This window comes from Hydra viridissima, unplaced genomic scaffold (assembly GCF_058129835.1).
Source record: "Hydra viridissima isolate aposymbiotic clone 2 unplaced genomic scaffold, HvirCarnegie_v1 scaffold_1, whole genome shotgun sequence".
Lineage (NCBI taxonomy): Eukaryota > Metazoa > Cnidaria > Hydrozoa > Anthoathecata > Hydridae > Hydra > Hydra viridissima.
Window position 1 is genome coordinate 32,485,771 of NW_028324300.1, and position 16,581 is coordinate 32,502,351.

Below are 16,581 nucleotides of genomic sequence, written 5' to 3' on the forward strand. Positions count from 1 at the left end.
GGCAGTAGTTTATACCTTAGGAATTTTTTACTAATAACACTGCACAACACATTTTTTGCTTCTTGAACACTGTTAGGTGTTTCTTAATGATTTTTGGGTGCTGATCACAAATATCACATCAAAATTTACGTATCACGTACCGTTTAGGAGAAACCTTCAATTTTATCTAAGTTTTTGCTTAAATCTATATCCAAACATCTCACTCCAGTTAGTAACTCATCAGCAACAGTTTGTGCAGCTAGTGTGTGTGTGCATCATTATAGTAAAGTACAGTGTCTGTATCAATATAACAGTAAGTAAATTTAATGCTATAGCCATTTTGCTGTCTGGCAATATGTCACGTCAATGTTGTAACAGCCGCGATACATTCTGCTATATCTGTGGTAAATATACACTTGCGCCTCAGAGACGTTCTACAACTGCTCTTGTGAAGAAAGCTTATTATCTGTATTTTTGCTGCGAAATTGGTGACTAAGACAAGGAATGGGCGCCTCACATTTGCTGCACAACATTGGTGTCAATCTAAGAGCCTGGCTCAGAGGCACTTGTAAGAGTATGCCGTTTGCTGTTCCGATGATCTGGCGAGAACAAAAAGACCATGTGACGGACTGTTATTCTTGTTTGACTAATATATCTGGTTTCTTTTCCAAAAACAAGAAGTCAATTGAATATCCTAATTTGTCTTCAGCAATGAGACCTGTGGCACATGACGACAGTCTCCCAATTCCAAAACCACCCGAGGATTTGACCTCAGATGAACCAGATGAAGAAACTTTAGTGCAGGTAACTGACAGTGACATTGACCCAGAACCTTGCTCATCAGGTGATCCACATCTAATAACACAGTCCGAATTGAACAATTTGGTTAGAGATTTGGGTCTGTCAAAAGCAAAAGCCGAGTTGCTGGGTTCCAGGCTGCAGGGATGGTGTCTGCTGTCACCAGGTATGAAAATTTCTATGTTCAGAAGCCAGCACCATGATATCACCAAATATTTTGCTCAAGACAACAGTCTCTGTTTCTGTTGTAACATTGAAGGATTATTCTTGGCCTTGGGTTGTGATCACAGTCCAAAAGAGTGGCGTCTCTTCATTGATTTTTCAATGCTAAGCCTGAACGCTGTTCTGCTACACAATGGCAACATTTATCCATCAGTACTTGTTGGCTAAGCAGTACACATGAAAGAAACATATGAGAATATGGAACTGTTGCTTAAGCACATCAAGTATAGCAGTTACAACTGGAATATCTGTGGAGATCTGAAAGTCGTTGCTCTGTTACTGGGACTGCAGCTTGGCTATACCAAGTACTGTTGTTTCATCTGTGAATGGGACAGCCATGCCAAAGAGTCACATTGTCGACAGAGTTGGCCACTCCGCAAAAAGTTAGTTCCAGGACAGAAAAATGTTGCACACGAACTACTTGTCAAGCCAGCAAAGATATTTTTACCTCCTCTACACATAAAACTTGGATTCATGAAGAATTTTATGAAAGCACTGAACAAGGAAGGTGAGGGTTTTCGCTATTTAAGACAGATGTTTCCAAGAATAAGTAATGTGAAGATCAAAAAAGGCATTTTTGTTGGTCCCCAGATCAGACATGTTATGAGTGACAAGTGGTTTGAAGAGCTGTTAATTGGCCAGGAAAAAAATGCCTGGAAAGCCATTAAAGACATTGTTGACAATTTCCTGGGCAATTACAGAGCGCCAAACTACGTTGAAGTCGTAGAGAAACTTATCCGCGCATACCAGAAAATGAAGTGCAACATGTCACTCAAGGTTCATTTCCTTCACTTGCACTTGGACTTCTTCCCCGTGAATCTTGGTGCTGTCAGTGATGAACACAGTGAGCAGTTTCACCAGGACATTGCTACAATGGAGAAACTATACCAGGGCAACTGGAATCTGTAAATGCTTGCTGATTACTGTTGGACACTGCAACATGATGCACCAGACGTTGAATACAAAAGAAAATCAGGAGCAAAACATTTTTAATTCTGTTGAACTAATGGCTCATGCGGAACATAAACGTGATTAAATATGAAAAAAAAAATAGGTAAACATATAAATGTCTATTTCTTAGAAATCATACATGATGCAGTAAAACAAAAACTATACTTGTGCATACCCTATAGGTACCTGTCTCAATCACCTAAAACTTTTCAGGAAGCAAGACTTTTTTAAAAATTTATTGTTCAGTGTAACCAAGTAATAAAAAATTATCAAAAATAACTCACATTTTTCTCTGCTAAACTCTTGGAAGTAGGAAACTTATCTAAAAACCAAATAAAGTTAAAATTTATATTAACATGAGTTAACATCTAAAGCATTTGGATGCCTATTTAGTTTCCAACATCACATTAGGAAAACTGAAACTTGCTTCTGTATCTACACATGGAAATCATTTTAGATTTTTTGTTTTATAAATTGCTGTAATTAGTTGTAAAAGTTTCATGACTTTTAAGTAGTGCTGTATTTTTTGTATTGCTAGATATTTCAATAGGTATTTCCCTGTTTAATCAGATCTAAAACAAGCTTATTTTCCCAAAAATGCCATTTTCTTTGTGACAGGAAAATATTAGATTTTTTGATGAAACTGCCAATAAATAGTTGAAAATTTTCAAAAAACAAAAAAACAAACACCCTTATTTAAACTTTTTTATTTTAACTTTTTTTCACATTTAAAAACTCATTAAAAAAGAAAGTTATCCCAACTTTAATAGCACAATTTATTTTTGATCTAACTGTGTGTAAAAAAAACTTAACAAATATTTTGAGGAGCATCTTTCAAAAGCTTGTCAAAACTAAGATGGTTAAAGCCTGGTAGAATGTTGCTTTAAGAAAATATAAGTTATAAGTATATACTAAGATTAAATGGTAGCAAAAGTGGATTCTTTAAAAAGATAAAAATATTAAAACAAGAGACTAACATGGACTTGATAAAAGGACTTTTTCACTTGGAAGATTTTCAATTCTCTCATCTGTAGATGAAAAGAGATCTGATGTAATCATGTCTTTTGTAAATTGAAGTGTTGACTGAGAAATGTGCTTTTGTTCATACGCTTGCTTTAATTTTAAATGTTCCATAACTAAAACTTGATTGCATTGATATGAAATTTGATTCCAAGTGTGAGGTTGATTACCTAGAAAAACAAATATCATTAAAACTCTCCAAGATAAGGAACATAAAATTTTACTTGTATTTATTGTACTAAGATTTATGCCTTGAAATCAATTTTTGTAAATAATTCAAAAATTGATTCATGATTTAAACATAATTATACAAAAACTATCTACAACAATATATCTATTTCTATTATTATTTTTTAAACAATTTAAGTGTAATTTTCTAAAATATATTTTGTCAAAATGGTAAAAATTGAAAAAATAAATCATTAGCATCATTATTACTTTTTGCTAAAACATTTTACCTGGTGAAGAAAGCTCATACATTTTTGATCTTTGTGGGCCAGGAAACTTGCTCAAAAAGGAAAAATCCATAAAACCAAGACTCTAAATTAAAAAAAAAAAAGCTTTTAATTTTGAGCTGACTCAACTTTCTCAGCTTAATTTAAGGTAATTTTACACTGAACTGAGTAAATGTATATGAGTTTGTATTGTAATAGCAAATAGGATAAATTATTTTATTTTGTCTATTAGAGAAAATCAGAGCAAAATGAGTTATTGGGGAGAATGAGACACATTTTTTTATGATTGCAAGTGAGATTTTTAAGTCATTAATAATGTGTAAGTAACTTTAAGATGTGACAAGACATTAATGATACCATGGCCTTACCTTCCAATGTAGTTAAAAATCCTTTTAGGATATGGTTATCCAGAAATTTTATGAAATTCTATGTTCCAAGTGATTGTCTTTAAAACCAAGATTTTCATTGTCAATGTTACCAAAGACATTCTTATGAAAAATCTTTTTTTATGTTTTAAATTTTTGCAAGATTGTTAATGTTAATAACTGTTGGAAGATAATTTAAAATCTACTTGATAGGTTTGGAATTATATAAAAAAGTTATTTTTTTAATGTAAGATTTTCAAATTTGGTTTTATATGTATTAGTAGGGAAAATGAAACATTAAATTTTTATAACATTTTTTTTACACATGAGCTAAGTAAAATAGAAAGACAATTAGATATACCACTATTCACCCAACATGTTGCTGGTAAATAAATTCTGTCAATGATGTATCAGTATTGTTATTGCGGAAAACAATGAGGTGAGAAAACATGGAAATAATTTTTATTTATTTCTACACCTTCTCCCACCTTTTGAAGTTAGGGGAAAATTATATCAGTGAAGAGAAGAAAAATCAAAGATGTCAATGAGTTCACCTAACAAGAAATTACTTGGGAACAAATTGAAAAGTGAAGAGTGACAAACCTAAACGATTCCACTTATCAACCCTATAGTAAGCCAGGGAAAAAACTACATACATAAGGAATCAAAACATCCTCTGAATATTATCAAGCAAATACCCATTTCATTACTATAGGGTTGATAAGTGGAATCATTTAGGTTCAAAGTGATATCCAGGTAGTTAAAAATTTTTAGGTTGCATTTGATGGTAATATTTAAACCATAATTTTAAACATTTTTGTAATTGTTTTCTTAACTCTTTCTGATTCTGGGCCACTTAGATTTTTAAAAACTGCCAAACCATCGTCTCTGTAAATACCTATGAAATTTTTATTATAAACGGATGATAGCTTATCTAACAGAAATAGACCCACTAATTCGTAAAAAAAATTCAAACTATGTATTATACCCATAAATTTGGAATACAGATTATCAAGACTTTCATCCAGTGAGAAAATATTTTACAAAGCAATTAAGTGTTATGAAGGGGCATTAAATAAAGCATGTTATAGCTATAATTTAAAATATAATAATACTCCTAATAATACCAGAAAGAAATATAATCGAAAGCATAATATTATATGGTTCAACCCACCATTTAGCAAAAATGTTATCACAAAAGATGGCAAATCATTTCTTGATTTGGTAAAAAAATATTTTCCAACAAAACATATTTTGAACAAGATATTCAACAGTAACACATTAAAAGTTAGTTACAGCTACATGCCAAATTTAATATCTATAATATGCTGGCATAACCAAAAAATCATCAACAAAATTTGAGATCAAAACAAGAATTCCTGCAATTGTACCAGCAGGTTGAATTGTCCCCTAAATCAACTTTGCCTAACAGAAAACATACTTTACAACGCTGTTATTTCTTCAGACCTTTCGAACTATTTAAATAAAATATATATTGGCATAAGTGAACCACCTTTTAAATTACATTATGCAAACCACATTAAGTCGTTCAATACTATAAAATACAAAAACGACACCAACTATCCAAGGAAGTGTGGCGCATAAAAGAAAAAAACGGAAAACCTTTTATTAAATGGAGTATAATCAGGAAATGCCAACCTCATCAACCAAACACAAGAAGATGCGCCCTATGCTTAAAAGAAAAAACTGAAAGTGCCATCTATAGAGGCACAAATTTATTAAACAAAAAGTAAGAGCAGGTAAAGTAAGTGTAGGCATATGAATAAACATATGCTTGTGTCATTTGACAGTAAAGACTAGTTTGAAGCCATTAATAAGAACAACTTTTTTTTTACGCCATTTTTAACGGTTTTTTTAATTTTCTTTAATGATTTCTTTTTGTAACACTTTTTCATTATGTATTTTGGCTGATGATTGCTGGCACGCCGGTATGAAACTTTAAGTACCAACAAAGTTGTCATCCTTCGCAGTATTCTCTCTCTCTCTCTCTCTCTCTCTCTCTCTCTCTCTCTCTCTCTCTCTCTCTCTCTCTCTCTCTCTCTCTCTCTCTCTCTCTCTCTCTCTCTCTCTCTCTCTCTCTCTCTCTCTCTCTCTCTCTCTCTCTCTCTCTCTCTCTCTCTCTTTCTCTTTCTCTTTCTCTTTCTCTTTCTCTTTCTCTTTCTCTTTCTCTTTCTCTTTCTCTTTCTCTTTCTCTTTCTCTTTCTCTTTCTCTTTCTCTTTCTCTCTCTCTATCTCTATCTATATATATATATATATATTGATTACAAAAATGTTTAAAGATTGGTTAAAACCTTCAAAAGGATGTTTGAACTGTCCATAGCATCTCCTAATGATATTGTCTTTTCAACTGATGTCATTTGAAAAGTGTAGGCCTATAAAAAAAATGTTAGAACTTTTAACAAAAAGGAGTCTCATTTTCATTTATTTAAAATCATGAATAAAAAATATTATGAAAAATTGTGAAACTTCATATGAGCATTCTATGGCTTTGTTAAAAAACAAAGTATACAATATGTAAACTTTTATTATTAATATTTGATGATTTACAGCTTTACAAACTTTACTGAAATTACAGAAATTTTAGCAAAGAAAAAAAAAAAAAACCTGAGTGTTAAAAATATGAACCAGTTCATTCGATATCTGAAGCATGAGAATAGTTGCAAAAGAAATTGAAAAGCTTGTCCAAAGTATTGAAATATTAAATATACCACAAATTGATGAACAGAAGGAGGAATTTCTATAATATATGGATATAAAATAAAAATATAAATAAAATAATAAAAAAAAATATCATATACAAAATGAAAAACAAAAATATTTGTAAACAGAACAACTGAAAGGGGTCATAAAACTTTATTATAAAAATATAAAAATATCAATCTTTCAGTGACTCTAGGTAAATATTTACAAAAAAATATTATAATTTCATTAAAAAATATTAGCCTATGAATACTATGGTTGTAAAACAAAAACCATTTTTCTTTTCAGAATTAGTTTTTGAATATAAAATAATTTCATAACACGTTTACTTTTTAAACATGACATAGTGAAACAATAAATCTCTAACTATAATTCTATCATAATTTTATCAATTCTATCATAATTCTATCATAATTCTATCATAATTCTATCATAATTCTATCATAATTCTATTATAATTCTATCATAATTGTACTTTGTTACTAAGACGTCATTGTTTTAGGGTTGCTACCTTTGACTATTTTTCTTACTTTTACAAAAAAAAAAAAAAAAAAAAAATTTAACCAAAACTGGCTTTTATTTTAAAATTATATGTATCTGAGCTTACACAACATTTCCACTTTAAAAAAGTGCATAATATATATATGAATAAATATAATCAATGAAGTTTGCAAATACTCAAGCTAAAATCTAATTATATAAAAAACAAAATTTCTAATTAACATATATTATCAAATAAAACACTCACATATTTTTTTCATATCCAAAAAAATTTGCCACTGTAATTTTAAGGATATACCCTGAAAAAAAATTGAAATTGTACATAAGTTAGTTTTAAACTTCTCTGAACCTTAAACATTTATATGCAAGCCACTCAGAATTTTGTTTATAATATTTTATATAAACATTATGCACAGTTACTACTGCATAAACATTTTCCCTCTGTATGTTAGTTTAAATAAAACATTTTTCATATAAAGATAAAAAAAAAATATTTTACTGATGATCAACTTTTTACACATTTTAAAACAACTGAGTGTTGATTGAGTTTATTGCAATGCTTTTTTTTTTTTAAAAAAAAATATACTATATAATTCAGATCTGTGTTAGTTGCTTATGTTTTAATGTTGAAGCAGACACAGCTCATTCCACGGTGCAATAAAACTGTCTGGAATGCTAAACCACGCACAAATATGCTCTGCAACAGTGAAAGATATCATTCATCTTAGTAGTGCCTATAATTAATTCAGATTCATTTTTATTACATTTAGATAAAAAACATCTTTAGGCTGAATATGTCTTGACCCCTCATCATAGTTTAAAAAATGTGAACTTGATAGGTGCTAATGTCACTCACTTCAAGACTGACAAAGAACTGGGTAAGAAGCTCCATATAAATATTACATAATGTTTTTCCTTAAAGTTTTTGTCCAGTGATGCAGAGTTTAGCTGATTAATGTAATTTTAGTGAAAACTTAGATAAACATATGCAGTACACACTACTTGTGTATATCTACAGCTACTTCTTTAATTTCTAAATTTATAAAATTGTATAGAAATTTAAGTAAACATATAATATATACAATAAATCTATATCTTTATCTACATCTACTCTATATCTTTATCTACATCTTCTCTATAACCTATCAATTTATGTTTATCTAAACTTATAACTCATATACAGAAATATAAGTAAACCTATAATATACACTATAAATCTATATAAATTTTATCTTTATCTATAACTATCTATCTATATCTATATCTCCTAGCATCACCTTACCTATTGAGCCTATTTCCGCATCCTATTTGGCTTTTTGGCTTATTTCGCCATCAGTATAAAAACAATAACATTAACTGATAAAGTACTTATTATCAACAACTGATTGGAGAAGAGGATGAAAGAAACCAATTTAAAATTTATACTTTTAATTTCTAATGCGCTAAAATATAATTATAAGAAAAAGTTAATCTATGATCTTTAAAACCAGAAATATAAATTTTTAAAAAAAAGTTTTTTCTATCAAGCAAGAAAAAATATTTATATCATAATTGGCTAATTAATAATGCATGTGGGATAGAAGGGTCCTCTTTTGATAAAATTAATAATGCTCTCAACTTAAATGTTAATCAGGTAAAATTTAATTAATGTAAAAATATGTAATGTAATGTAAAAAAAAAAACTTAATTAAAAAAAAAAATTTTAACTCCCAGAACAAAATTTGCACAGGATACAAGATCTGGAGGAATGATGAGTATCAAAGTTGTCACTTTTTCTCTAAAACAAATCTTTTTTAGAAGTAAAAATATATGTATTTCTTTCACCAACATTTGATATAATTTTTAACATTAAAGCTTTAACATTTATTTGTACTTAAACATTATTTTGAAATTCATAACTATACAGGGTAAGTATTACAATAAATTTATTTACATAACTTTATCATAATTGATTGAATTTCTAGATTTTAAATATATATTTGAGCCTATAAAACATCATAAAACTTTTTCAGAAACCTAAAAATTTCTTCACCTTTTTACTTTTTAAATTCAGATTAGTTTTTTCTGAAAGACATTCTAAAGAATTGTAATTGCTAATTTTCTTGATAATTCTTTCAGAAAAAGATTTAGACAAAATGCTTACAAGCTCACATATATATATATATATATATATATATATATATATATATATATATATATATATATATATATATATATATATATATATATATATATATATATATATATTAAAGAAACATTTGAAATTTCTATTATATAAATATAAAAATGCAGAGATATATTGCAGAATACAGAACTGATGTAATCTTATATATTCTAAGTTATTCAATTTTACTCTACATAAGGCTTGACTAAATCCTCTTCTGGAAAGGGTTGTATCCAGACACAGAAAAAATATATAAATACCCATTCTATATTATTTGGGGAACATTTTTATGTAAAATGTAAGTTAGAAAAGTTTGGAAGAGAAAATTATATTAAATTTTAAAGAAATAAAGCTAGGAAAATAGATAATTTGCTGAACTGACTATAAATTGATTTTGGAACATTTTAATTTTTTTATTTTTATATTTGATTTTTTGTTCACTCCTAGGCCAACTATGTGACACTTTGAAAAAAATAAAATCATTTTCTGTTTCCATTAAAAATACTACATTTTTAAAAATCAGAAATTTAACTTTTCCTAAGGAAAAAAAATTTCCATACTAAATTTTGTGTTATATATTTTAGAAAACAAAAACAATTTTTACTTTTTTCAAATTGAGAAAAAAACATACCACATATATAATATGAAAGGTAATAGTACTTCAACATCTAAAATATAAGAAAAAGTTTTAAAAAAAAAACTTTTAGATAGTTTTAACTAAATTTTTACATTTAGTTTTTTTTAACATAAATTTTTAACACGAAATTTTAATATTGTAATCTTTCATCAAACTAGAAAACTTTTAAACATTTTAAACTTATCAAAACCAGAAAATTACCTTAACTGTAAACCAAAAACTTTTATAAATACAAGCAGGTATAGCTTTTTTCAATCGAAAGAATTTCTTTTGCTAAAATAGAAAAATTTGTGAAAATGTACGTACACACACAAAAATACACTAACACACTCATGCATGCTACATTTAGAATTAAAAATACTTGGCAATCAACTTTTTATTTTGTCTATACAAATAAACACTTTCCAAAATTATGGACATGTGGGAATACTTTTTTGAAAAATTAAGTCATTTTTCGATGTTAGCTTAGTAAAGGTTTTTAATTTAAAAGTACTGTAAAATGGGGACTTTAAACTAAAGAAGTGACTTAACACTTCTTAAATGTAAAGTCTCCCCTTTTTACAAAGGAGATTTTTTAACAGAAACATTTTCTACTTTCATTTGATTTATCAATACTTAGTCTATAACAAATAAGTATGAATATGTTGGTTTCAATATTTAGACACCACTTAAAAATAATTTTAAAAGTCTAAGAAAATGGGCATATTTTATTGAAAACTTATGCATTGCACTATTGTGCTGTCAAGCTTCTAAGTAGATCTAATGTTAAAAAGCATAATTTTTAAATATTTAATAGAAAAATTTTGTTAACCATATCATAATTTTCTAATTTAGTTTCTTGAAGAGATGTAGTGTGCTTCTATTTGCTTTTAAATATTATTTTGTAAAAAAAAGCAGCATGTGTGGGTTGACTTTGTACAATTTTTTTTTCCTAAATAAGGACAGTTCAATTTTTTTGATACATTCCAATTTTATTATATTCCAGACAAAATTAAACAAGGCAAAAAGATATGAGAATCGGAAACCCATACATAACATGATTATAATCATGAAACTTTTATAGTAGATATAGAGGATTGCATGAATGCATTTTCTCTCCCAAAATGTGAGGAAAAAAACAGTGTTCCTTTTAGTACATATATGGAAGATAGACAATATTTACTAAAGCACAAATAGAATCCCTAACACAAGTGATACAAGTGTGTGGAGACTTAATAGACAATTGAAAAGATCTATATACTTAAAAACATCTATGTAGTTTAAAAAATGTTTTAAATGAATTTGTCTATATCTAATTGTGTTAACACCCAAATAGCAAAATACAAAAGCTGATGGGAGTGACTTTACACAGCTTTAAAATAATAATAAATAAAAAGAAACAAAATAAATCTTTCCAATGTAAAATAAAATAAATCTTTCCTACTCCCCTAACACCATATATATGTATGCAAATTAGAATGTATAATGATTACTAAACCTGTATTAGGTAAAAAATTTTGCGCAATTTCATCCCATTTATCATTGCCACTTCAGTTATCTTTTTTTAATTCTACTGGAAATAACACCTATTAGAAACACTGAAATTTAGCTGTTCCTGGATTGGAACAAACAAAGCAATTAATTGATTATTTTTTTACTCTCTTTTTTCTCTTTTTACTTAAAAAAGAATTAACAAAAAATGAATATCAGTTCTTTGAAAAAGACACTGAACCAATTAAAAAAAAGAGAGTTATGTTTGTTGATGTAAGTGAACCAAAACAGCCATACATGATGAAATCAAAATCAAAATTAATGTTTGAAGATAGTTCTCACAATATTTATGTTCCACCTAATGTGTGACAATCAAAAAACTTAGTCTTAAGTGATATCTACCATGCATGTGCAGAGTTAGATGGAGAAGGATTCTCGATAAGGGAAATGCAAATTGCACTGAAAGTAATCGGCAATCGAATTTTTAAAACAAAATGGAAAATTCCAGATGAAACTGACCGTATATCAAAGTACGATAAAAATAATTGTGAAGCTATTTAGAACACTTTTATTGATTCTAACACACTCCCAACACACAGTGCCATTCGTAAAAAACTAAAACAGATGCACGCATATTCTCTTGGCTTGATTGCAGACAGAGTTGTTCAAGCTAAAAATTGTAGCGATATAGTAACTCACGCAACTGACTCTACCACTCGAAAGCATGTTGGGACCTTTGCACCTTCTGGTTTACATATTAACTACATTAGCAATTGCTTCAGAAACTACAAAAAATATTGCAGATGGAATAAAAACAACATTCAAAATGTTACAGGAAGCCTCAAAATCCACCTCAGAAGAACTATACCAGAAGGTAGATGTTCATATGACTGACAGTACTGTTCATAATATAGGAATATCTAAAATCACAGTTAATATACTTGATAGAGAAATTCCTGCTGGTCAACTGTTTTGCACTTTACATACAGCTTTAGGTTTTGACAGAGCTATTGAAAAAGTTTTAAATCAAATTGAAAATGAAATGAATATGGATGACCTTTTCGAAGGCTTTCTGTTAGATATATCTATTAACAAAAGTACGGAAATGTTGTCCTTAACCTTTCTCTCATGGGTACTAAACTTGTTTGGTCCGAGTTTTACAAATAAACTTCCTTGTTTAGTCCGAGATTCTATGAACTTTGATTACATTAGAGTTACTTTAGCCGTGGTAGCAGCTTTTGGAATGCAAGTCATTTCACCATTTTTCTGTAAAACTAAAGGTAAAGTCGTGCATTCTAAACTGCAAATATTCTTTAGCAAGATGCATTCAAGCTTATCTAATAATGTCATAAATCAACAATTCTTTGAATTTAAAGAGCCATGTGTTCAAAGAGACTATTTGAAAATCTCATTAAAGAAGATTATGGCTTAGAAGTTGTTGATGTAGTTCAAAAATACGCATCAAAGAACTTTGATGATTGCATAATTCTTGCAAATATAGTTCGGCAAAGTTTAGCTATAGTTCTTCAACACCAAAGAGGAAAGCATAATGGGTTTGGAGAAAGAAACAATGATCAGTTACCTGATGAGTATTACATTTTTAATCAAGTCGTTGGAGTTGATAAAACAGTTACAAATAATATTGACCTTGAGCGTCAGTGTGGAACTCATAGCAATTGACTTCGAAAAAAACCGTCACTTTCAACAGTTTCACGCGGTAATGTTCTTAAATATTCAAATAATTTAAGAAATGAAGATTCAAGTAATTTAGAGATATTTCGGAAAATGGGTTCTATTGTTAGAAAAATTGAAAGTATAGAATATAGTTGGAACCAGTGACAGATTCAGCTGAGATAAAGCGACTTAACTAAAAAAGAACAACAAGCTTTACATCAGGCGTCCAGGAGAAATTCTATTTTAGCTTATTTAAAACTACAAGGCAGCCCATTTACTTGTGGATCAGATGTAAGTGAATATATTGAAAAAGAGCAAGATCTGATAAAATGCCAAAAACAATTGAAGAATGAAGTAATTTTTTTTAGAGATACAAGTAGGTCATTGCCGCGGAAATCAACTCTGTTTAAAATCATGATTTTTGATAAAAATACAAAAAAGCACCATCTTATGTCTATAGAAGAATATGCTACTAATTTGAAGGTTCTACTTGGAAAGTCATCACAACAATCCACAATCACCTACGATAACTTCCACAAAGTTATTTTGCACTTTCAATAGAGATCGAAACAAATTATTATTAACATTAGACTATCTTGATGATGTGCAATGTCTAGTTTTTTGTGTTATTTATAACTAAGCGTAATGATTACATGTTTTATTAATAAAATGAAAAAAAAATTTACTATGTGTTTTACATTGCTTATATTGGAAAATAATAATGATTTCATTTAATTTAACAGTAAATTCTTTTGTGAAAATAGTCAAAAAATCTAAAAAAAGTTAATTTTGGACCCCCCAACTTTTGTAGGTTTTATTCTGTTTTCCTTATTTAATTTCAAAATTATAGTAGCTTTTCATAAGTAGCATGTTTTGGTGTAATTAAACATCACTTCTAAAAGGAATGTATGCATTGGTTTTAAATTGCTTTAACAGTAAAGATAACTGTCATTTGAGCAACACATCTGTTTGCAATCAGTGTTCTAGACAAAGTTTAAGTTGTGATGAATGTGTTGCAATTGTTACTTTGTCCAAACAAGACCAATGATCGCTCTAGACGACTTGGCCAAGGCAGACCATGAGCTACCAATGCCATGGAGGACTGATTTTTAATGCTTGGAACACTGAGAGAATGGTTCACTATGGCACGGAGTCTCCAAATATAACTTACTGAGGTTCATGGATCTGCTGTTAGTCAAAATACCATAAGAAGAAGACTTCATGCTTTAAATTTACAACCTTAGGCCGCAGCTACTAGTCTAGGATTGTCTGTAGAACACCAAAGAAACAGACTAACTTTTGCAAGGTCTTATTTACAGATGAGTCAAGGTTTTGCCTTGTAAGTTCTGATCACCGCCCAAGAGTGTACAGAAGACCTAATGAAAGATAATTTGCTTGTAACATTTGAGAAACCAATTTATATGGAAGCGGCTCATTAATGGTGTGGGGCAGAATATCTTTAACAGCTCGCACAGAGCTTTTTTTTTGTTGATGTTGGACATCTGACTTCTCAACGATACATAGCAAACATTTTAGACTCTTTTATGGTACCTTTTGCACTGTACATTGGAGATGGATTCTTTCTTATGCAGGATAATGCTAGACCACATTCAGCACATACTGTTACTGAATACTTAAATAATGCTAATATTCAAGTTCTGGAGTGGCCAGAATGAAGTACAGATATGAAGCCAATAGAGCATCTTTGGAACATAATGGGACACTGTGTTAGAAGCCAACATCCGCCATCTAACAGCCTAGACAAGCTGTGACAAAGTCTTATCTGCAAATGGGATGATGTAAATCAAGAAACAATTAAATCTCTAGTTGAAAGTATCCCATGGTGCTGTCAGGCTGTAACAACATCAAGAGGTGGTCACACTAGTTATTGATAATTGAAAAATGTTTCAATTTAAGCTGTATTAGAGTGCATAAAAATAATAATCATTTTGCTTTATTTTGTTAAACGAACCATATTTTTGGTTTTAGTTCTTTTTTTCACCATCCTCAAAGTCAATTTTATTATCATCATTGAAATAATTGAGTTCATGTGTTCTATTCTGTTCATGTGTTCTATTCTATGTCAAAATATAAGATAATATTGATAACAATTAAAATAAATCGAATTTTTGAAATTAGCTTTGCAGTTAAGTGTAGTAGAATAGTAGTAGTCCAAAATAATATTAATCTTAATTAATAAAACAGCATTTATATCATGGTTTCATCATTTCCAGCACTTTATATTGAAGGCATTTGTGATTGTCAGCGCTTTATAATGAAGAGATTGATGATTAACAAAAAAAAGTGTAAAACACAGAAATAAGTACCTGCACAACAGGAAAAAACAGGATATATTCTTCATTGCAGTAAAACATGACTGTATAGTATATGCTCTAAAAATAATTACTGAAAGGTTTTCTTTAGGATGACAAATAACCATACATAAAAAATAAAAAAATTATATGAAACTGTAATAATATTTTATGGAACTTTTACTTACTAAATAAACCCAGTAGAATGTGAAGAAATGTTTATTGTCAACAATTTCACTAAAACAGTGAAAATAGGATTACCTAACTTTCAAAATAAAAACCATATTTTCCCAAAAATATTTATTCTATTTAATGTGTCCAGTATTTTTCAAATACAATTTAAAAAATATTTAGAATTTAATTTTTTATAAAGTATCTTTACTATGTAGAGTGACACAAATGAGATAATTAGCATTGAAATGATATTTCTTTTTCAACATTGAAATGATAAATAGAAATTTTGAAAAAATAGGCTATATGTATAAAATTGATATAAGTAAATGCCAGAAAACTAATGATTTAATGAGCCTAAATTGGCAAGTTAAGAAAATTTTATTTTTTTAAAAAAAAATAATGATTTGTGAAAATATATTTAAAGTCTTTCATGATTACCATTATCCTATGAGTAGGAAGATCAGAAAAATGTATGCATTTAAAAATATTTTAATCCTCTATACTTGTTATAAACAGTGGATTTTGCAATAGTTAATCCTTTTATACAATTTTTTACATCTAAGATACTACCCAATAGTTACAACTTCTTATCACAATATTATGTAAAGAGCTCCTGTGAAATTCATTCCTAAGAACACCTTCTATTAGGACATGTTGATTTAAAATTTCTGGTATCATGGGAAAGACTTTCCAATTTTTTACAATATTTAGTGGTGGTTCTCCAGTTGGATTAAAAAGACATTTAGAAAAAGTTCATACTGTTATTTTGAAAAAAGAATGTGTAGCTACCAAATAAAAACATTTTGTTTAATCAAATTTGGATTCTATGATAAAGAAAATATCTTAGGATGAAAGGTTGGCTTATTTTGCAGCTGTAGATGAATTTTCTATAAGAGGAATAATGAAACCTTAACAAACCTGAATAAAAGGCTACCTTCTACCAAAAACTCAAACAGATTTCATGAACCTTACGTATAATTATAAGAAAATAGTTGAAAAACAAAAATAAGATACTTGAAATAAAAAAAAAAAAAAAAAAAAAAAGGATTCAAATTTAGTTAAAATTTCTAAGCATGGCAAAAGATTTATAAATATTAATCTTCATATCTTCATTTCTATGGAGGATTGTTAATCTTGA

General features: G+C 28.8%; 1 protein-coding gene across 3 annotated transcripts in view; it reads right to left on the reverse strand.

The window, feature by feature from the left end:
* The window catches only part of LOC145192233 (nucleoporin NDC1-like), a 42,580-nt gene that overhangs the window by 15,754 nt on the left and 10,245 nt on the right, over positions 1 to 16,581 (reverse strand). For all 3 annotated transcript variants that reach the window (XR_016455730.1, XM_090098082.1, XM_090098076.1), the window contains exons 5-14: positions 15,458 to 15,506; positions 15,285 to 15,350; positions 10,015 to 10,086; positions 9,808 to 9,844; positions 7,260 to 7,311; positions 6,416 to 6,548; positions 6,103 to 6,183; positions 3,429 to 3,510; positions 2,928 to 3,140; positions 2,235 to 2,272 (exon numbers count right to left, since the gene is read on the reverse strand). Coding sequence is in view for 2 of the 3 variants with exons in the window: in XM_090098082.1 (XP_089954208.1) it covers positions 2,235 to 2,272; positions 2,928 to 3,140; positions 3,429 to 3,510; positions 6,103 to 6,183; positions 6,416 to 6,548; positions 7,260 to 7,311; positions 9,808 to 9,844; positions 10,015 to 10,086; positions 15,285 to 15,350; positions 15,458 to 15,506 (823 nt within the window). In the remaining variant the exon portion in view is untranslated. The remainder of the gene's footprint in view (positions 1 to 2,234; positions 2,273 to 2,927; positions 3,141 to 3,428; positions 3,511 to 6,102; positions 6,184 to 6,415; positions 6,549 to 7,259; positions 7,312 to 9,807; positions 9,845 to 10,014; positions 10,087 to 15,284; positions 15,351 to 15,457; positions 15,507 to 16,581) is intronic.